Genomic DNA, 23,077 nt, shown 5'->3' with positions numbered 1-23,077 from the left:
GCCTGTCCCGGGGCTGTGGGGGCACACTGCATATAGGCTATCGGACGCGAAGGTTGCCTGATACAATGTACACTCGTGTGTCTTAATTTGGGGTTGTCTATCGGTGATCTATACTCTCTGTGAAGCTGGCCCACACGGGACACTGACCTGCCGATCTCACCGCTGAAGGTTTCGAGGGAAAGTGCTGCGCTTTCTCCAATTGAATTGTCTTTTTGTATATCAGCAAGACCAAGAAGAGAAGGAGGACTTTCATTTTTCATTCCGAACTTTATTATTAAGTCGAGTGTCCACCATGAGCAAGCCCGTCGGCTCAACAAGTGGCTGTCTGGATATTCTGAATGTTAAATCAAGTAAGTGTCACTTTCCTCTTCGCCTGACGCTTCTAGAGAACATTTAGCAGTCCGATGTGTTGGCGTAAATAGTCTGTAATTGGCCTTTATCCGACATAAGAGTGTAAATCATGAACGTTACTTACTTCTTACAAATATGTCATCAGAGCTTCAAATACAATTCTAAAGTCACTTCATTCGTCATGGCCTCTCAACAATGTGACTAGTGATTCCTGGGGGAAAGGCTGTCGTCGTTTTCTTTAAAATGACTGACTTACAATTAAAACGATCTCGGCCTGGTTGGAAATGGATCTTTTTAGAAGTCCCAACAAGAGAGAAATTTAAAAATAAAATATAAAAATAGCTGTAGCCTATCCATACTCTTGATGCCACTTGTTGCCCCGAATTTTATTTCACCACTGGCTTTAACAACCAGCGATATTTTTAAACACTAATAGTATGATTTTAAAGCTCGTGTAAGATTTTTGTTCTCTTTTCTGTATACTGTTATTTTTTTCTTTTTGACAAATGAGTAAACCCTGTTTATCTGTGTATGCGTGCGCGCGCCTGTGTTTAAGAGCTGTAACAATATATATTTAGGGCCTACTTCTTTTATCTAATACATCTCGAACGTATTCAGTGATTTGATATTCAACTGTTGACTATTTGTCGTGTGATATTGAAGATTTTCTCGTGATTTAAGGTTTTTAGATTCCATTAGAATGGGTGCATTTTAGTTGTCTGTTAGAACTCCTGATGAATTCAAATTAAATCTCAAGTAGCATAAGCTTAAATAAGGCTATTTTTTTTTTACCTTTTTAAAGATAGGAAATGTCAGTATAATTTAAATTTGCCAGTTCGTTTCTTTAATATCGTTTGCCATTTCCAAATATGTCCTAAAATATCCTAAACAAATGTATTAGAATTGCTGCAGATCACTATGTGTTTTTTTAAAAATTAGAATACAAATAACACACACACTACAGCATTTCAACTTCTGTCATTCGGGTTACCCACATGATGGGTGGTCAGTGAACATTTCCTGCAATCAGGAAAACTTAATTTCCAGTTCTTTTAGCGGGTTTTCGCCTTGATGGTGATTACGTTAATAGAATATGCCATATATCTTCAAGCAATTAGCGCACACAATGGAGACGAATTGGACCCCCACAGCGGGAAGTTAAATAGATTTCCCCCTCTCACAACAAAATTGTGCTTCATTTTATTTAAGTGACTCCCAGCAATCTACAGTATGATATTTTCTGCGAGCTTATATCTCGTTGAGAAGTTGCGGACGGTCGTCCATGTTTCATTGAAGTAGGCTATTACACTTTTATTTCGGGGAGTGCGCAAATTATTTTATTCGATTAACTTTATTAATTATCTGTTAATCAGTGACTCCAATGAGTAAAGTTAATAGCACATTAATTATGATACTAAATAATGTCTATATTCTACATTGTACCTGGCCTATAGACAACAGATGGGGATGTACAGAAGGTTTTTCTTTTTTGTTTTTTGTTTTTTTACAGGATCATTCTTGTTAGAAACTTTGAGTAGACATAAGAGCTCAAGAAAAAGTAGTTTTTCTCAATCCAATGGCAATTACACGGCTGTGGTCAACAGTTAAATAGCCTACACGTCCTTCTGATTCTTAATAATCTGCCAATTGAAGCTCTATAACTCTCCCCTGAAGTCATTGTTTTTGCTGCACAGTGGTTATTCCCATGCCACCCTTTTTGACGGGTCACTGGCGAATCAATGAGCAGGTGGCAAAACGTCAGTGTAATTACATACACGGCTTTTTCCCTCCAAGAATAAAAAAAGCCTCCCTCATATGCATACAAATATACTTCTATAGATTTGAATACAAAATCTTCACACACACAAAAAAAAATCAAATTTTTTCATCTACACCGGGGTCAATTTACATACACTTCATTTGAGTTGGTGAAACGAGTTGGTGCGCATTATTCTCATGGTGCAGTGTCACTCCCTAATCCTGGGGCCTATAGACCTGCGGGATAAAGCAGCTGTCGAGTCCCATTATGAAGGGGAGTTGGCAGCTTGTCGAGATCCAGGCAGTCAGACGACGTTCAATGGGGGAAAATCATTAAGTTAACACTTTCCCCTAATGTCTCCATTGTGCGCCCTCGGGCCATTGTCTTAGAGAGCTCAGATATGACGCTTCCCACCGGACTTTATTCTAGAAATGCGCGCCATGAATTCCCATGGACGGACGAAAGGCGCGGGGTGCTGTCCAGTGTGTGTGTGTGTGTGTGTGTGTGTGTGTGTGTGTGTGTGTGTGTGTGTGTGTGTGTGTGTGTGTGTGTGTGTGTGTGTGTGTGTGTGTGTGTGTGCGTTTAGTGGGGTGGTCGGACAAAAACAAGTCATTTGTAGGACCATTTTACCATAGCTCTACTGTGTAAATCGTCTTAAACTAGTTCAATTTTGGAATTTAGCCTACTGTCTTCATTGTCAAATCAAGCAACCGACATGAAACTTACATAACGGAATCACTTAACCAAACTGCCAGACTTTGAACAAAAAACAATAAAGTGACACTTTTCTAAGTGTGTTTCAACTTTCAATTATTCAATCTTCATAATAGAGCGATAGTCACATTCCCCATGTAATTGTATACATTTAAAATAGAGCTGATTGCCTTCCAGTGCTTGATGCTTTTGTATATAATTGACATGTTGGTTCTCTCTTACAGGTCGGATTCTGGACATCCCATGCAAAGTGTGCGGCGACCGCAGCTCAGGGAAACACTACGGCGTATACGCCTGTGACGGCTGCTCGGGATTCTTCAAGAGGAGCATCCGCAGAAACAGGACCTACGTCTGTAAATCTGGCTCTCAGGTGAGGGCCTCCTATTTATTTCTTACATGTTCTCAGTTACGCCAGGGCTCCTTTTATTCCCCCTTTTCGCACGGGCCTGAATTGGGCTGAACCTCTTTATAAAAGTATATTTTTGGATAATCTCGATTTTGCACTTTTTTTTTTTGAGAATCGACCCAGTTAGACACAAGTTTATGTTTGTCCATTCATAGTGACTGCCATCTTCAATACATGATAATTTATCAGTAAGATACAATCACTGCACTTGTTCCGAGAGAGATTTTTTATTCTAAGTGTTATTAAAAGCAGGATTAAACGTCCCTGATGATCCTCATCCAAATTCAATTAACCGCTTTACGCATGGAGTGCGTATTTTACGCGAAGACTCCGTTTGCTTTCCTTCAGTGGCGCTGTGTTAAGTCTCCATTGATGAGCCTAATTGTGGCATGCCTCTACCATTAAGCATTGGGCTAAACACCGTGCTGCTATAATATACCAGGTGTAATCCAATCTAATATGATGACTCGAAGGCGAGGATTTGGGCAGAAGAGGGCGGGATGAAGAGTACTTATCCTCCGGGATGAGGCCGCACAGAGCCGCAGGGGAGCAGCTCGAGAACTACACGATAATAGCACGATCCTTTACCTGGAGATTATTGGCCTCCCAGGAAGATAATAGCAAGAAGCATTCTGCAGTGCATAGTGAGAAAATTATTAAAACTCAACTGAAGGTTGCATGTTAACTCTTGTTTTCTCCATGTCTTTCTCTCTGCGCAGGGTGGTTGTCCTGTCGACAAAACTCACAGAAACCAGTGCCGAGCGTGCCGTTTGAAAAAGTGTCTGGAAGTGAACATGAATAAAGACGGTAAATTGGCTTGATTGAATTATCACTTTGGTCATTGACATGCCATGCAGTGGCGTTTCGGTTCGAGGTAAACAATTCGGAGGGAAAGGTGTATGAATGAAGCTTAAAAAAAGCAACAGGTTGATGATAACCTATTTATTTTACTTATTTTAAAAAGCGATATTATTTATACTCTGATATGGCTAGATTAAAGTCTATTATAGATAATTATTTCCTCCTTCACACAAATGCTATTTGCACATTGAGTCAATACGTTTACGAACAGTTATAATGGGCTAGTATCAAGGAAAGGATATACATAAGCCATTACCTCCTGCAGAGACCATTCCTTTACTCTGTGTCCCTGCTGTCTGTCTCACTGCACAGCTGTTCAGCACGAGAGGGGGCCCCGGACGTCCACCATCCGCAAACAGGTCGCCCTGTATTTCCGAGGCCACAAAGAGGTGAACGGATCATCGAGCCATTTCCCGGGATCCTCTATGCCCGGCCCTCCCTTCTTCACCTCTGTCACGCAACTGGAGCCACACAGCCTGGACATGAGCACAGCCACCACGCCGGAGAGACAGGCCATCGTGGGTCTGGCACAGCCCACCCCGAAGGTACATTTTGGATTCATTTTAGGGTATTATTTTAATGACTATTCTATAGCTGTAATGGCTATACATTTTACTTTGCCTGTAAATAATTTTTCGGCATTCCCTGATTATATAGGCCTAAATATTTTTTTCTTTCTTTCTTGTTTTACTTGCCATTTATAGTCAGTTTCATAATTTTTAGTTATCAGAATGCGCAAGGGCCTTTAAGATATTCTGTGGATATTCATATTAAAGCCTGCCTAAATGTTATTATAGGATTACACTATTTTTTTCGTAAGGGTCAGAAGTTGAAATTCTTGTCCCGATTTAGTAGCCTGTAAAAGCCACAAATCCGCCTATTAGATTTCTCACTGTAAATCCTGCACAAGCAACACCGATCATTATAAAAGCAGGTGCAAGGGCTTGGAATTTGACCTACGGTTTTTCCACCAATTACCGAACTGTTTTTGCTGATGACGCTAATCTCTCTCATTTCTTCCGCAGTATCCCCATGAAGTCAGCGGCACCCCCATGTATCTCTACGAGGTGGCGACGGAGTCTGTGTGCGAGTCGGCGGCGCGCCTCCTTTTCATGAGCATCAAGTGGGCAAAAAGTGTTCCCGCATTCTCCACCCTCCCTTTATCTGACCAGGTATGCTCCCCTTTGGATTGATGGGCTGTTTAAATATTATCCCTCATGGTAACGTGAGCAGAAAAATATATTTGAGTAAAAATTCAGTTTTTAAAGGGTCGATGTCACAAGCTGGGATTCTCTCAAAGCCTTGCAAACAAAATCGTCAATGTCCAATATGAGGCAAAACTATCTATCACGTTTTACGCACGAGTTACTATTGCAATGGTGCCAAACATTATTCAAGAAGGCTTAACATAAATAAAATGGTTGCTTGACTGTGCAGTTTAACACTGAAAAAAAAATCCTCTTTGCAGCTGATTCTATTGGAGGACGCTTGGAGGGAGTTATTTGTTTTGGGCATCGCGCAGTGGGCCATTCCTGTGGACTCGTCGACTCTTCTTGCCGTTTCTGGTATGTACAGGGCTTTATACAGAAATAAATACAGACCACTACTATAGGCCCCATGAGCTGTAGGCCTGGATGTAAATATATTAGCACTGTCAATAACAGCACCCTGCTTCAAGGACTATGTCTCTCCATGTTTCTGCACAGGAATGAACACTGAAAACACAGAGACTCAGCGGATGAATAAGATCATGTCTGAGGTACAAGCACTTCAAGAGGTGGTCACCAGGTTCAGACAGATGCGTCTCGATGCAACAGAGTTCGCCTGTTTGAAATGCATCGTGACATTCAAAGCCGGTCAGTACTATTGTCTCACTGGGTATTTTACAGTATTCTTTCAAAACATTTATTTAAAATTATTATTATTATGTCTAATGCAAACGGAAGCCCCGAAAATAAATTGAAATACAAGCAGCGAAAAAATGTAGGCTGTCCTTTTCTTTTAATGTATTAGCCTTTTCCAATAATGAAAACCCGTTTCTCTGCCCTACAGTTCCTATGCATGGCAGCACCGAGTTAAGAAGTTTCCGCAACGCCAGCGCCATCGCTGCGCTACAGGACGAGGCACAGCTCACTCTCAACAGTTACATACACACCAGGTGAGATTCAACTCAGTCAACAAGTCAAATCTCGTGCATGTTTCGCGCGCATTTGGCATCGTCTACTGCTCCGAGGGCGGGTAGCTATCATTAGCAGCGAGCTTCATTATAAAGTTAATGAGGCAATAAGCTACTGTAGTCTACTGTAATTGTGCGCAGGTGCGGCGTGTTGACGGTTGAGTTTGTAATTAGCAGCTATTCGTAACAGGTGTGCGCTAATTGGACAGGCTGGTTTAAACGGACTGCACGTAGAAAAGCCAGAGAGAGAGTGTGAGAGAGAGAGAGAGATTTGCTTTTCTGACCAGCAGTACTGTGTTTCAGGTACCCTACTCAACCGTGTCGCTTTGGGAAGCTCCTGCTGCTCCTGCCTGCGCTCCGCTCAGTCGGCCCGTCCACCATAGAAGAGGTGTTCTTCAAGAAGACCATCGGCAACGTGCCCATCACCAGGCTCCTCTCCGACATGTACAAGTCCAGCGATATATGAATTATCTGTCCTGTATGGCGCGTGGAAAAGACTTAAGCTGAAGCCCCAGAGACCCCACTCAGCACACGAACATTTTCGAATCATAGCAAGGGGGGGGGGGGGGGGGTTGGATTTCTGCTGAGCACACAATCTCTAAATAGCATATTTAGGCTCCACTGAAACAGAATGCAACACAGCCAGAATTCACAAAGTAGCCTGTTTAACAGTTGCTCTAGTTAAGGATTAGCCTGTAACTTTCGTTATAGAATTACCGAAACTGCAAAACTGCGATGTCTGTTGTGGGCACTGACGGCCTATAGTGTTTAAATACCAACTATAAAGACTCTGGAGAGCACCTGCCAAGTATGTCTGATAAAAAGTTCTATATTACGAAATCTTTCGAGTTTCTCTGAGACCAATGAGCTTGAAGACCAATTCAATATTGTATTGCTGTATTCAATCCCAATGGAGGAAACCAAAAAAAAAAGAAAATAAGAAAAGATAAAGATGACGCATGCGTAGTGGGGGTTGTGAATCGCTGTCCCTCGATCTGGTGCTGAAACCAAACGCACGGGGCAACTATGAAGAGGTGCCAACTCTATATCAAGACTTTTATATAAGGATTTACTGGCATTGCCTCCCGTCTGTAAAACTTAATTAATCTGGAGATGGTGTTTGTATTTAATTGTTGACTGTCCCATTTGTGTTGGTGTGTCCGGTTTGAGGCGCAGCATTAAAAAGGTTTAGGTCGACTTTGTGAAGTGAAGACACTAACACTGGATTTAAAAAAAAAAACATTCAGCACTTGAATATGTTTTTTGTGTGTATGTGTGAGTGTGGCCTGTGATGTTTTTGTTCTGTTGTACATATTTGGAGTTATAACTGGAGTTGTAACTGAGAGAATAAAAAGAAACTGATATAAAACTACCAGCTGAAGTTATGAAACTGTTTATGATACACATCAGTGCAAACAATGGCGATGTTCTCAGATCAGATTTTTTTTTTATCAATGTTTAGTTAAATTCCCTAAGATTTTACCATCAACACATTAAAATAAGGTTAAAAAAACAGATGCTTAAGTATATAATAACTAATCATTAAGTGCTGTTGCTCAGAAAGTATGAAGTCCCAAAATGCTTGTGATTTGTTGGGATTTCATAGATAATCAATCAATGGTTGTCTGTTTAAAATAAGTAGAAACATTAATGTACATGGAATTTGGTTGATCCATTTGATCAGCCACATGAAAATATAAAGCCGTTTTTATCAAACTGGTACAACTACAAGTTGCCACAAGTGTCACACTCACAAGCTTTGGGGTGGCACAGACACATTTTAAAAAACAATTATTTTAATGAACAGACCTGTTAAAGCTAACCGAATGGCAATAAGGCGACTGAATAAAAGGGACTAGATGGAGTAAATGAGACACATTAAGCCTGTATCACTATTTCACACATAAAGTCACAATTTCTTACAAGATATCTGGGTGATGTGTCCCTGCAGGTAAAGTGAAGTCCTGACACTCATTTGCAAATGATTAATTGATGTTCACTTATGTAAATGATGAGTATGAAGAGGTACTGGACATGCAAACGTTTCCTTTCAGACGAGCTAATCAAGTGTGTGTCTGAAATGCCATTTTCAATCTAATTGGATTCAAGGTCATTTGAAGTTACATAGTTTAATCTATGAGCTTAATGTGATTTAACAATAGATAACATAACCTCAGTGATTTGATCATCATGATACATTAAAATATGAAATGCATTAGATTTGCATCACTAACTATACACGTGTGTTGTTCCAAAAAGTACTTCTATTTCCCTTCTACTTAACACAGGGTTGCTTTAACAGACACTCTAATTAAGGCCTACACATGTTTGTATGGAAGGTGCTAGCTAATGTGTTAATTGAATGCTTACGTTAAAAGTAGCTGTGATGGTTTTGTCAGCTTGCAGCACTCTGGAGCTTTACGAGAGGTCAACAGTCCAAATCAACAAATGTAATGATGCAGGGAGACATTTCACCTATTTTATTGGAAAATATTCAAAATAAACAAAAATGGCACAGCAGTATACAAATCTCAAAATGCATATAGCCCGTAGAAATACTGCAGTTTGCTCTGTGTAAATTACTTATTTGTGGCTAGAAAAATCATTGTGATAACCGGGCAGGTGCTGGTTGATATCCACATACACACGTACGTACGACGTGCTTCGTTTTGAAGAGAAGATCAACTATGTGCGTTGTGAAAATCAAGGCTCATCACATATGTTTGTGTTTGTGTTTAGTTGCTAGTGCTGGTGAGCAACATGCCAGTATTGGTATATTCATATGATGAGAAACTGTGGGACTTTCCAAGAGTTTGGCATATATAGAACGCTCATTCAATTTTACTGTATAAAGGAATATATTCAAGACATGACTAAATGATAAATACATAATATATCCATGTTAGTGGCATTTCCAGACATAAAGAGAAATGATTATAAATTACGTTATGTGTCGAACATTCTTGACTCCAATTAGAAAGTGGAAACAAACACCGATCAGGGTCACTAATTGAACTAAAAGAGGCAGTGAACAATATGGTTTTGGGGGGAGCGCAGGGAGGGGGAAGTTGTCATTGAAATGTTTATTGTCTGAGAGAAACCTGGAGCAGTGAAGAGAGCTTTGGCTTGTGGTGGGGCCAGGCCGGGCTGAGCGGGGCCGAGCCGAGCCGAGCCATCTTTTCTTTCAGGCTTGTCTGATTTTGGACGGCGTGTAGGTCTTGTCAACAGACTCGTCCTGTAGAAACATGTGCAGGCAGCGCTCGTTCTGAGCTAGAGGGTGACCGGCCACTCTGGAACACACAAAGAGCAGAGGGCAGCCTTTAAGGGACGACAGCGTTAAAGTGTGATCATGTAAGAGCTTCCACCTCTGTAAGTGCATTTAAATACAACCCCGATTCAGAAAAAGTTGGGACGTTATGTAAAATGTGAATAAAACAGAATGTGATCATTTCCTAATCCTTTTCGATTTATTATTCAATAAATAACAGTACAAATACTTATGTATTTGTTTAAACTGATACACTTTATTGTTTTTTGTTAATATACACAAATATACAATTTCAAAATTGCAACATGTTTCAAAAAAAGTTGGGACAGGGCCATTAAAAGATTGATAAATCTGTAGAATGTTAAAAAAACAAACAGTTTGGAACCTTGGTAACAGGTGATATTATCATGAATGGATATAAAAAAGGGGCATCCCGTAAAGATTAAGTCTTCACAAGCAATAATGGGGTGAGGCTCACAACTTTGGGAAGACCTTCAGAGGAAAACAGTCCAACAGTTTAAAAACAACATTCATGCAAAGAATTGAAGGATTACACCATCTACAATCCATTATATAATTAAAATATTTAGAGAATCCGGGGAAATCTCTGCACGTAAGGGGCAAGGTCCAAAATAAAAATGTAATGCCCATGACCTCAGGTGGCACTGCATTAAAAAATGACATGAATTTATAAAAAGGATATTACTACATGGGCCATGGAACACTTCAGAAAACCATTGTCGGTAAACACAGTTTGTTGCTACATCCACAAATAGAAGACTCTACTATGAAAAGTGAAAGCCATTTATCAACAACATCCACAAATACAGCAGACTTCTCTGGGCCTGGGCTCATCTGAGATGGACTAATGCAAAGTAGAACAGTGTGCTGTGGTCTGACGAGTCTACATTTCAGATTGTTTTTGTAAATCATGGACTTTTTGTCCTCCGGGATCCATAGGAAAAGGACCATCCAGATTGTTACCAATACAAAGTTGAAAAGCCAGCGTCTGTGATGGTTTGGAGACTGGTTAGTTCACATGGCATGGGTAACTTGCACATCTATGAAGGCATCATTAATGCTGTAAAGTACATGCAGGTTATGGAGCAACATGCTGCCATCAAGACAACGCTTAGTTCAGGGACGTCCCTTCTATTTCAGCAAGACAATACCGAGCCACATTCTGCACGTCTTAATACAGCTTGGCTTCGTAGGAACAGAGTGCGGGTACTAGAATGGGATGTCTGCAGTCCATAGCTGTCTCCCATTGAAAAATTTGGTGCATTATGAACCAGAAATACAAAGAGCATCTGAAGTTATATTTCAAGCAAGAATGGGAAATGATTTTGCTTTCATAATGTCAACAATGAATGTTCTCAGTTCCTAAAGGCTTACTCAGAGTTGTCAGAAGAAAGGGTGACGTAACACAGCGGTAAACAAGCCCCTGTCCCAACTTTTTTGGAACATGTTACAATTTTAAAATTGTATATTTCTGTAAATTAACAAAAAAAAACTTTTAAAGTTTACCAGTTTAAACAGATACATGTGATGTATTTGTACTGTTATTTATTGATACATTTCGAAAAAGAATTAGGACATTATCACATTGTTTAATTCACATTTTACATAACATCCCAACTTTTTCGGAATTGGGGTTGTACTAGAAACGTTGCATAGTTGTTGACAGTGTAGCTATACACTCTGACCCAATTCCATACTCTATACTAATTGTTTACAGTAGGTTATGATTTTCATACTCATTATAGTGTAATGTATACATAGTATTTACACAATAAATTAACATATTTAGTGTTTTATAAAAACAGGAAATGATATTCTGATGAAAAATCTTACTGCCATATTGGAAAATGTGACTATATTGTATATACTGATGATTTCTATTACCCACTTACATAATTACCGGTCATTTAAAATAACTCTTGCACACATTGTCTGAATGTCGATAGTTAGCCTGCTATCGGTGTATGAATGTGTGTGTGAATGGTAACGTGGGAAAGGAAAACAGGTCTCCCTTGCAAAAGAGTGTTCGGTCTCAATGGGATATACCTGTTTAAATAATGGTTACAAAAAAAAAAACATTGGTTAATGGATGTGTGGGCGTGTGGCTGTGGTCACAAGGCAAGTTATTATTACTTTAGTAGTAATATTGATTTGTTTGTGTCAAACCTGTGGAAGGGAAAGACACATGGACCCAGAATAAAGATACAAAAGGGGCCTTAAAGCAAGCAGTAAATTAGCAAAGTCTTTTTGACAAAGTCACTCCACTACCATGTAAAATTACAGTTGAGGGTAGCAGGTGGGGAAGTTCTCTCAAAAGGACATGAGTTAAGGGGCTTCGGTCAAAATGCTCACCCACCCCCAACATCCATCTTTTTATCCTGCTTTTGAATTAATTCAATTAATCTGTATTTGGAATGTGTATTCCTCAGTTAAAGTCACTTTGACATCGGGACTTCCTGAGTTCAGATAACACAATGTGCCTCAACAAGAAGGAGCCAGTGCACCTGAGACCCTAAAATATCTCATTTTGAGAACAGTTCATTTCTCAGACCAAATCAACATGATGACATTGGACGTTGTGCAGGCATCTTGACCTCTAACGGAAAAAATTGTTTGGACAAATTAAGCTGCGGAGGAGGGAGGCATTCACAGGGTTAGATACCAGGGTAACCACTGGAGAGATCCCGCTCGCCCCCAACAAAGCCCGTTTTAATAGGTCTGGGAGATGTTGACATTGAGGATAAGGTTCAACAGAAGCATGGAAAAAAATCTCAAGGCCTTGCTTGCTTTTTTTAAGTGGGGATGTAAGCCTCTTTCCATTACCTGAAGCATGAATTATTTTTGACTGGCTTCATCAAAAAGTTACGGTTATCTCTCCTCCTTCTCACTTCCGTTTCACTGCAACAATCATGCTTACCTCTCTAAAAGATTTCCACTTGACAATGCTCTCAATCACAGATTAAAACAATGAAGCCAGCCACATCTGCCAAGACTAAATCTGAACAATGAAATGATCAGTGGCAGCGTTTCATTCATAGGAAACCGAGATCTTAATTACACATTCTCCACATATCTTCCTTGAAAAAAACAAACATATTTATGGATTTTTAATTTTCTCAACGGTCTTTGAGCACTTAATATTCCAACAGGAAACATTGATGTATTTGCACATGAAACAAAAGATAATGGCCAAGTCTGCAATCAAAGCAAATCATCACTATCACACTGTAACTTTTATTGTTTCGGCAGCTGAACATGGGGACATGCTGGATCAAAAATAAGCAGAGGTGCACACACCAACCCACGGAACCACGCGCTGTAATTGGAGCTGCAATTATCATAAATTATACATCAACAATAAAACAAATGTGGGAAAAATGATGTTGTGGGGGACGTGCACACTTGAGTCCTCTTTGGGGGTTCTGGTCCTCCGCGAGGTAATTATAAAAAGAGAATTAAGAAGAAAGACGGTGAGAAAAAAAAGACTGTGCCCGTCGCTGGCCGTTCAGATGTTCCTGTTCACGATATGAAAAGAAGTGAAAAAGTTGGATCTACCTATTGCGCAAAGTGTTGCATTGTTCTTGAGTGTAAGAATAATACTTCACAATGGCAGGACCTGCAAACAGCTGTGACTACAAAGACATAATTGCAAAGAATAAATAGTTTTAAAACTTTATGGCAAAGTAGCAGAAGAACTAGGGAAGACGTGGGAAAAGGCTTACTTGTTGAGAAATTGCTCCAGACCCGATCTTCGCTCCTCGATGAAAGAGTCGTCAAATATCCCGTCATCCCCCCGAAACGGAAGCTGCCGGAAGAGAGCTTTTCCTGGGAGAGGCGGGACCACCACCTGACGTAAAGAAGCACCCACGGAAAATCAAACGGCAGCAGTTCAACAGGCCCAATTCACTTGTCAACATGGATTTTAGTGCTTATATTTAACAGAGTAAATGTGTTTTGAAGAAGGCTCACCAGTTGTTCAGTTTCATCAGGTCAAAACATTTCTAGGTGCCATATCTGAGGCTAAAAAGCAGACGGGTTTATGGTCCTCATTATTAGCGGAGCCGCAGACCACATTTATGTGAAATCTTTTTCGACAACTTTCTAACCCATTGTCTGTGGATTTAATACACCAAACACTCTAGAGATTTAGTGATGAGGGTTCACCTCAATGGCTCACCTTGCTCTCCCTCTCCAGCTCCGCTCTGAGCCACTCAAAGTCGCTGTACCGCCTCCGTACAACAGACTCCTTCAGCTTGAAGATGGGTAGGTTGGTCTGTGGACACAAACATACAGATGGCAAACTGTTACAAGTGTCACTTCTAAGTGTTTCATTGATGTACTCCGGAATTTTCCTTAAACTCTAACAGTGTGCACGCAATTAGACAAAATACTTCTTCAATAAATAACAGGTTTTTATTTAAATGACCATTTACAGCCCTGGCTGACATCTTTATTGCTTGTTTTTTTTTCTGACCATCAAGGTCTGGTTGATAAAGTCATTTTTTCTTTCTTCAATAGAGATAGGAAAAAATGAAAACTATAAATGATACAATTATTTAGTTGCAGCCTTACTCCCCTTTGCATCATGGGACTGACCCCCACCATGGTAGGCATACTGTATGCATACAAACAGCTTCAGTTTCATGAAAAGAAAGTTTGGTTTTGAGATAATGTAATTCATAAAAACACCAAAGAGGTTAGTTTCAACTGAGACTTAACTGGTAATGTCCCATTAGTGTTGCTGTAGATTAAAACAGCTTGAGCAACATTTAAACCAGTATTTTAAAGGTTGATTGGAAAGCATTTTTGAGATGCTCCAATACAGACTTTAAACCCCAACACTACCTTCTAAACAGGGGTTGTGCTTTCTGTGGGAATGGCACAAATAGCAAATAATTATCACTGGAAAGCGCGGAGAAAGGTAGGGAGAGGCTGCGCCAACTTCAGGAAAAAGACAGAATGAAAGGTTGTATTGCAACGGTTTTGGCAATAGCCTTGTGTTATCTGCTCTGACTTTATTAAAAAGGAAAAGAGGAGGAGAAAGAACAAAAAAAACAAAGACTCCTTTCAAATTCAAACAAATTGAATGGAAAAATTTTAACTGGCATCCAGACAAAAAAAAAAAGTTCACTTATGTTTTGCTCACCAAGGTCTATCGCACTCCATTTTGCGATGTTTTTGTGGGTTTGGGTACGCCAATGCACGGATGTGTGTGTGTGTGTGTGTGTGTGTAATTCTAAGTTGCTGTTGACAAGCACTTGAGAGTGAATTTCATATTAAAAAGGGGGAGATGTTTCGACATTGACAGAGAACATTGAGCAAACAGCACATCACAGCACAATGCCAAAGCTCTTCACTAGTCCTGACAGCACATGGCCATCCCGCGACAATGTACCGACGAGGAGGGAGTGAATGAGCAGTTCATTGGCGGGCCACATTCACAGAAGGTCAGAATTCATGGGAGGAGGAATCACAAGAGCAAAGCAATTGAGCGAGTAGGTGCAGCATGAATACAGTCTGATCGATGAGCAGCCGACTGCATCTGTGTGCAGTAAAGGTGATGGAGAGTAGAAGGCTGAGTAAATGGCTGGACAAAAGAGAATGAAGGGGGCGTAGGTGCTCATAAAAAGGAAAAAGTGGAGATGTTAGGAGCTTCCTCTGGACTAAGTGACAAAGAAGGAGAGAGCAGGAGTGGCTCTTTTTGCTCTCATGGTCTTCTCCCTTTGTCTTTTCACCCTTCATTCCCCCGGTGCTGCCATATTAAGTCAGACAATCTGCCCTTGAGACTCTTCTTGCAGTGTTTCCAAGGGGGAAAAGGTTTTTTTTTTTTTTTTTCATATTTATGGATCCTGCCCAGATGTATTGGTAGAGCACAAACTCATTAGATGAAACCTTTATAATGGCAATGGGAGCTGCATGCCTGTCAGCCAACATGTCTCATTACATGTTTGATTGTAAAACCAAAGTTACCTATTGAAACAATTAAGGGAGACTCCATGATACACACTCATTTGGCGGTTTAATGTAGTGTAATTTATCAGTGCCTCCTTATTTTTGAAATGTATAGCATTTTAGGTATAGTGTTTCTATTACTCTGACCATCCCATTATAAAAATGTGTTTAGGATATAGGCTGAATAACAGAATCCACACCACCTCAATCAACATCGTCTAAAGAGGACCACACACACGTTTGAATCAACTCTTATAAAACATTTTCAATAAAAACTGAATATTATAACCTCCATGAATGAAAGGTTTATAAGTGGATTCAATTAATTTTGGTGTTCCTAATTAACTGTCGACTGTGTTTTTATTAAATCACAATAATTAAAGGCCTACTTCACCGGTTGGAATATGAAGGTGTATTGAACTCGGAGATCCTATGAAGTATAAATGTGCAAAAAAAAATTGAAATCGGATCATCCTAGCCTGAGAAAAGGCAGAAAGAGTGTTTTATGCTCTCACTGTCTAACCCTACATTTCTCTTTCTGTGATGTCACAGAAAGATAAATGAGAAATAATTAAGACTTATTATTTATTTATCTTTCTCATTGATTAAATTTAAGCAAAATACTGTCCTTTATTAAAAGTTGTTTTTGACACAAATTGAAGTATTAAGATGGACTGTAACCCACCTTCTTGATAATCAAAGTCCAAGTTGTTAGACATCCATGTCCAGGAGTATGTGTGGTAGCCTACAGTCCAATATAAAATATAAATGGAGCAACTTTTTTGATGTGCATTTGAGCAAAAGCCCTTTACTTCTAGGTTTAGATTACAATATGTTGGGGCCAGTGTCCTCCCTGTGAATCATCCATGATTGTGTTTATGTTTAAAATATCTCCTGACGCAGGGAATCTGTTTACATTTGCAGAGCCTGTAGTTAGTTTACTAAACAGAATAACTCTACATGTAATTCTTAATATTGAATTATTCCATCATCATGCATATAAACCAAATTATTTCGAGGGAACCTGGAACCAAACTGTGGGCCCTGCTGCTATAAACAACAATAATAAAACAGTAACTTTTCAGCTGGCTTTCTAACTTCAAACCGTGTTCCAGGGATCACATTTTTCCTGCGAGTAAAGTTTGGTGTACATTCAGTAATGAGAATACACCAAAGAAAACTTCTCCGACACAGCCAAAGTGTCCTTAGTGCCCCTTTAATGGGAATAACCAGCCCTGAAAACATATCTTCCCGCTTGTTTTAAGCTCTCTCTCTATCTCCAGGTGAAGTTGTCAATGTGCCCCTCACTCCTCCTCTTTCTCAGTTCACAGGAGAAGTGGATAATCGTAGCTTTAATCAGCCCATTGCACTAGCATTAACTCCGCTGTCCCCACACCGCGGCCGGTCCCCGCTGCGTCATGTTACCTCACAGCATGGAGCGCTGCAAAGTTAATCCCAACCACAACAGATCACAGTTACAGGTAATCTTTCACCGCCGTGACTCTAATCCCATCATGTGCACACTTAAAACACTTAACCACACACTAGCACACCTAGAAGGACATCCAGTATGCATGCTCAGGTGTTAAGTATATATTTGCCCAGTCACACAGTTAACAACCAAGTAAATATAATAGCCTGACGCGTTCAAGCCTCTTTTTGTACACACACACACACACACACACAGTCGAACTCGGACCACTCATCTCCACACAATAAAGCGAGCAGCCGGAGTGTAAGGAAAGAAAGTCACCTGGCCTTTCAATCCTCTCGCCTTCTCAAAACCCTGTGATTAAGAGATTGGCCTTGCAGGACAAGGGGAGGAACCAAAGCTTCAGAACTGAAAAATGAGAGGTCTCACTCACTCTCTCTCTCTCTCTCACACACACACAAACAGAATAAAAGAGGCGGTGCGTGAGAGCTCTTCGAGTCAAAGATCAGGTTTCCCCAGCCTCTGTTCTCTTCATGGCTGGTTAGAGGTTAGGGCCTGGGTGTCTCAACTTACTGGCCCCTTCAGTGATTGGGACATGGGACCAGCCCACACCCAGCCTCCGGACTTAGTATTTCATGAATTGTCTAAAAAGGCACACTTTGCCTCCCTCACTTTCTTAGTGACAGAATAATAGATAAGAGAGAGGGAGGCGGAATGAAACTAAACTTATCGGACGGGTCAAATCTCAAGTAAACACACAAATAAGGAATTATATTAAAAGGTGAATTATGTTTTGTTTTTGCATTAAAAACATCACAAAATGAAAAAAAACAATGTCATTTATATTTTCATGTTGTGTACTAAACACGTCACAAATCTAATAATAATATATTATAAACATAATTTTAACAAATTCGATTGCAGCGAAAGCATTGACTGCGAAACAAGTGAAAAAGAAAAGGGAGAAGTAGTTGCTACCTAGCATTGTGTTGTTACATTGTATCGTATTGTTTTGTTTGCACCACGATAATGCCTTGCCCTCCGCTGTTCCCATGCTCCGTGAAGTCGTCAAACTCCTTCTCTGGTTATGTATTGATCGTGACGTGAGCCCCCTAGCGGCGGAATGTTACACATTTTGCGTTTAAATGCAAGTATTAGAAGAGAAACTGTTCAAAAGAAGGAGCATAAAGCTACAGGTACCTCCTTCAACGTAGCTTCACTTTCCATTATGAATGTGCGAGGTGCAATCTATGCTCCATAGGAGGGAGCATGTGATTCATAATGTGTTGGACACAATACCTTAGGCTCATTGAAAATGGGCTGAAAAGAGGCAGAACCCTTAAAAAACAGAGAGAAAGAGGAAAAAGGTAGAGAGGGGACAGAGATCACTCGTCTCCTGAGAGAATAGTTCAAGGCCACCATGCATTAGCTTTTAGCAGGATGGATTAAGTCAAGTTTGAGAGTGCGCATCCTGAACCTCCCCCCGTCCCCCTTCTTACCCCCCCCCCCCCCCCATATGCTCTCCTTTCAGAATAATAGCATAAAATATTTCAACATAATACCATCTCATTGCATCATAATCCAAAATGGGGGAGAAAAAAAGACAGGGAACAAAAGCGTTGGGGCTATAGGTCTTTTGCTCTCGCCTCTCCATGTACTCTCACACTCGTTCTCTGGCTTGCCCAGGCCCCTGCAGCCTGACAACATACCCTCTCTCCTACTCGCCTAGCTGGCAAAAAGCTGCTTTGTTGCCATAGTATCAACTCCCACTTTTGATACTGTCATTTCAAGTAGGATATGGTAGCCTTGACACAATATGTTCCCTATTTCCATTAAAATAGTTGTCGAAGAGGATGCTGTAGACTTTGGATTACACTTGACTGTGCCTGACAAGCCCACCCCCCTCCCCCCACACACATACTCCCCATTTTATTAATGACCAAAGGCCCCCACCCCAATGCCCAAATGGAAAAGAGAAAGAAAGAGAGAGAGAGAGAGAGAAGCTATGGGAGTAGAGAGAAGAGGAGGGGTAGAAGACCGAGTGAGAGTGAGCCACAGAGCTATAAGAGGCCTTTTATGTACTCCTATCCATAAACAAAGTGAGATCCCAAAGTTCCCTATCCTGAATGTGCTCGTAGGATGAGATGGGAACCACACACACACACACACACACACACACACACACACACACACACACACACACACACACACACACACACACACACACACACACACACACACACACACACACACACACACACACACACACACACACACACACACACACACACACACACACACACACACACACACACACACACACACACACACACACACACACACACACACACACACACACACACACACACACACACACACACACACACACACACACACACACACACACACACACACACACACACACACACACACACACACACACACACACACACACACACACACACACACACACACCAACCCCCTGTTTGCTGAGGGTCCAAACAAATAGGACTATGTTGCTTGAGGGGGTCCTCTTAAAGCAGCACAAGAAAAAACATTAAAGTGATATGATAGGACTCTGCTGAATAACTCTGTCCATTAGGAACATGGAAAAACATGTGAAGAGGCAGAAAAGAAAAATGCCAACCCCACCAGCTCCCTGTGGTCCATAAGCTATTTCACAAAAGTACATTCAAAACCAAGGGATTAAGATGAGAACAAAAATCCATTGTTTCAACGCGACCCTGGACATTACAAGTCCGCTCAGGCAAAAGGAGATATCCGCCTCCTTTCAGTATGAACTTTGCTTCCACCTTCTTTTGGAAAAAAAAGCGACTGAAAGAAGTATATTCATCCTATTCATTTTAAAAAGACAAAATGCAGGCATGGTTGTCAACAAGTGACTGTGTAACCTGCGCCAAAGCCCCCGCAACCAGTTGGCTTCTAAAATAATAATTCAATCTTTATTCCATTCTTTTTACACCGCGGACTACATAAACATCCCAAATGTGTAAGCAGAGACACTCACTTTAACAGAGTCAAGGCAAATTCATAGAAAGAGTAGGCCCTTGCCCTCTGCCCTAGTGTTAACAATATACAGCACACCGTGTATTGATATCACAGTGACTTCACCAAGCATGCTATGAACTACGCAACTGACTGCACACAGCCGGGAGTCAATACGATAAGTGGGCTATGAGGTGAAGGCTGGTGAAGGGGGTGGCTTTCTGCCCTCCCATGGGTGGGGGGGCGGAGGGGTAAGGATGGAGAATAAACGCTCCAGCTCCCCCACACCCTGGCCTGTTTCATTCTTCTCTTTCCTCAATGAGGGGATTAGGCAGACTCTCTCTCAGTGAGACCACAAGGGCTCTCTCCATTTGGGATGACTAGCGGGACCAGCAGTGAGAACAGGAGAAAAGGGAATGTGTTATAAACAGAAACAGTACGGCATAATCATACAACAAACAAAAAAAAACTAAATTAGATGGTTCTGAATATTGCGAGTAAGATCCAAAACAAAAAGAGCAAAGCAGCAGCTATGCATTCCAGGCGAAGGCATTGTGGCTAACGCTCTTAACGTGCTGGAGATGGAGGAAAACGCTTCTAAAGAAAGCTGAAGAAAGGAGAAGGAGAGAAGCAAAGCAAAGTTGACACCACGTCTGTTGAGAAGTGAGGGATGCGCCACTTATTCCGTGGTCTTATGCAAAGCAGGGTCACACGGGGCTATGAGGTGCACAATAATGCTGATTACACGCATATGCTAATTATTACACGCTAATCAAGTACAGTAGCCTTATATTCAACGCTAATGCCTGGAGACGGCTTCTCTTTTCCTCAGCCCGACTCTTTAAAAAAGGGGAAACTATAAATACTTTGGGGATTCTCACCAGTCTAAACACCGAGGGCCATTAACTACATGGGTGTCAGTCAACTGAAATAACAATTTTAAAAGATATATGAGACGAGATAATCAGATGGGCCTTGTGACAATGTCAGACATGCACAACTTGGAAGGGAATGGCTCAGTTTATGTAAAATTGTATGTGACAACAGAGACGATGAAAAATTAAACACGAAAATGTCTGATAAAAAACAACATATTTAGTCAAATCTTAAAGAAATTGAATAGGAAATAATCTTATGATGGTGTTGGCTACATTACATACTGGATGAAGACTCTTGTATAAAAAGTAGCCAGGCACTGGAGCAATGTCTAGTCGAAGCTAAACTATCTCCTCGAGTCCTCTAAAGCGCTTACGCCAAACTTTGATAACAAATGAGCAAACTGCATCTGCTGATGGAGACCGTGTTTTATGCTGGAAAGCCCCAGGAAACGTGGGTAAGTGGACCTACAATTGTCTTTTTCTTCAGTAATTGACTAGGATCATCGTGTCCAATGTGTTTACTCATTGAAGTTCAGTGCTAGTGTTGTACAAAAGCGGTCTCTGAAATAAATGTGCGTCTTTTTGTGACAGGGAAAAAAAAACACACAGGATACCGGATCTGCCTGTTGCAATAGCTAGGATTGTCTTACTGTTACTCTTCTCACTGATTGCTCAATAACCCAAAATGTTCAGGAAAGTATAAAACCAACCAATAGCCTAACATGTCACATTTCAAAAGCATTAACATACACATCCCACATGTTTCTTCACAAAATAGTTCAAAACTAACAAGTTTAACAATGGATGACAGCAACTTATAAGAAGAAAAACATGTGTCCTCCTTTACAAGTTCTTCAATAGAGTATGAGGAAGGAAATAGTTTGAGGGGGGGGGAGGTGGGCGAGCCTGGAAAGGATCAGGCAGCACTACAGCATCCTGTCTACAGTTCCAGAGAAGCTGACTTGCTTTTTTTAACGTTTCCCTTTGGCCTAACACTGGAATATGTTGCTTTGGGTGGCTTTTGATGAGTAATCAGTCAAACTAGTAACTAAAGCATTCTTGAACAAACGTCTGCCACTGATTTAATGTTAATGTAATGTGTGTCTGTAAGGAGACAGACACGTCTACCATCATTTTAGGGTGGTGATTGTGCCGTTATCTTTTATTTGCAGTCAGAAAATGGGGTGTGGCTGAAGTTAGGCTTGAACTTTTTTGGATTTTTTTTTTTTAAGGATCGTTTATTCAGCTTAACACGGGGGTTAAATAACTGTAACTTAATGATGTACATATGAACTGTGTGAATTGGTTGACACAGCACCGTTAATACACCAAAGGGAAAGAGAACACTTGAGGCTATTAAAATGTAAACAAATTCCCTTCGCCACAAGTAAACAGTTGTCGTTAAAGCAAACATTATCAGGTTCACTGTACCATTTAATGATGTTGTCAAATTCTCTCGACTTCATGTAAACTAGCGTTTAACGATTCAACATTGACATAGTTAACTATCGATAACTCGTTAGTTTAATGTCAGAAAGCTAACTAGTGTTAGCTAGCTTTAACGTTGCTAGCCTGCTAACTAGCGTTGGCTAGAAAAAGCAAAAGCAAACGCCTTGCTCATCTCATATAGTGATTCAAACATTTAAATATCGACTATGTGATTGTATGCCAACCATATACACAATGTCAATAAGTAATAACTTTCTTTAACAACAGTAAAGCCGTTTTCTTCGCCCAGGTGTCTAGCTTTGAAGCTAACGTTATTAGCTTTCGTTTTCGTTCCTGCAGGCTCACCTTCAGTCTGACGTCATACGTGGTATACCTGCCCCTGCCGACCCCGACAGTCTCGGGGTTGCTCACATCAATCTCTAGAAAGTTACTCGGGGGTCCGTAGGCGTCATTTAAATTTTGCGGCTTACTGAAGAGCCTTCTTGTGTCAGCTATGGTATCAGCCATTTCTCTCCTGTCCTTCTAGCAGCTGGTGACAGTGCTAAGTCAGCCACAATACAAACGCAGAAGTTCCTCTGCTTTCCTTCAAATTAAAAAAATGGCTAGTGCTGTCTCCGCATAATAAAACATAATAATACGAGAAGAGCATCTCATTTATTGGGTGTATTATAGTAAATGAGGATATATATCTATATTAACACATTTTCGTGTGATTTTCTCTGTTACACAACCATACCATTTAATTACAAATGTTATGTTGAAGGCAAATCGTTTTGTTTCCGGTATTGCGCTGGTGGTTTATAG

At 40.6% G+C, this 23,077-nt stretch overlaps 2 protein-coding genes across 3 annotated transcripts; one reads left to right on the top strand and one right to left on the bottom strand.

Moving 5' to 3' along the window:
* Window positions 1-292: 292 nt before the first annotated feature.
* On the top strand, window positions 293-6,733 carry nr2e1 (nuclear receptor subfamily 2, group E, member 1; the record flags this gene model as incomplete). Of its 2 annotated transcripts, none has more annotated exons than XM_080048040.1 (9): window positions 293-317; window positions 3,049-3,194; window positions 3,950-4,037; window positions 4,404-4,636; window positions 5,117-5,263; window positions 5,560-5,656; window positions 5,798-5,947; window positions 6,144-6,249; window positions 6,571-6,733. In XM_080048040.1, the coding sequence occupies 9 exons, from the start codon at window positions 293-295 to the stop codon at window positions 6,731-6,733; spliced, it is 1,155 nt and encodes a 384-aa protein (XP_079904166.1). The 2 variants fall into 2 exon arrangements, with proteins under 2 accessions (XP_079904166.1, XP_079904165.1); XM_080048039.1 differs by having other exon boundaries at window positions 293-350.
* A 1,999-nt stretch (window positions 6,734-8,732) lies between these two features.
* Window positions 8,733-22,800, bottom strand: snx3 (sorting nexin 3). The gene is made up of 4 exons (XM_080047742.1): window positions 22,619-22,800; window positions 13,734-13,829; window positions 13,279-13,403; window positions 8,733-9,557 (listed from the first exon to the last, which is right to left on the bottom strand). The coding sequence occupies exons 1-4, from the start codon at window positions 22,778-22,780 to the stop codon at window positions 9,452-9,454; spliced, it is 489 nt and encodes a 162-aa protein (XP_079903868.1). The 5' UTR covers window positions 22,781-22,800; the 3' UTR covers window positions 8,733-9,451.
* Window positions 22,801-23,077: the final 277 nt, after the last annotated feature.

This window comes from Ammodytes marinus (genome assembly GCF_949987685.1).
Source record: "Ammodytes marinus genome assembly, chromosome: 19".
Classification (NCBI taxonomy): domain Eukaryota; kingdom Metazoa; phylum Chordata; class Actinopteri; order Uranoscopiformes; family Ammodytidae; genus Ammodytes; species Ammodytes marinus.
Note: the sequence above shows the minus strand (reverse complement) of the source record. Positions and strands in the feature narration are given on the sequence as shown.

Coding starts and splice junctions, on each gene's coding strand:
- snx3 (XM_080047742.1), bottom strand. CDS start 22,780: ATGGCTGATACCATAGCTGACACAAGAAGGCTCTTCAGTAAGCCGCAA. Junction 13,404..13,733: donor AGCTGGAGAGGGAGAGCAAG/GTGAGCCATTGA, acceptor TCTTTACGTCAG/GTGGTGGTCCCGCCTCTCCC. Junction 9,558..13,278: donor CTGGAGCAATTTCTCAACAA/GTAAGCCTTTTC, acceptor TGTGTGTTCCAG/AGTGGCCGGTCACCCTCTAG.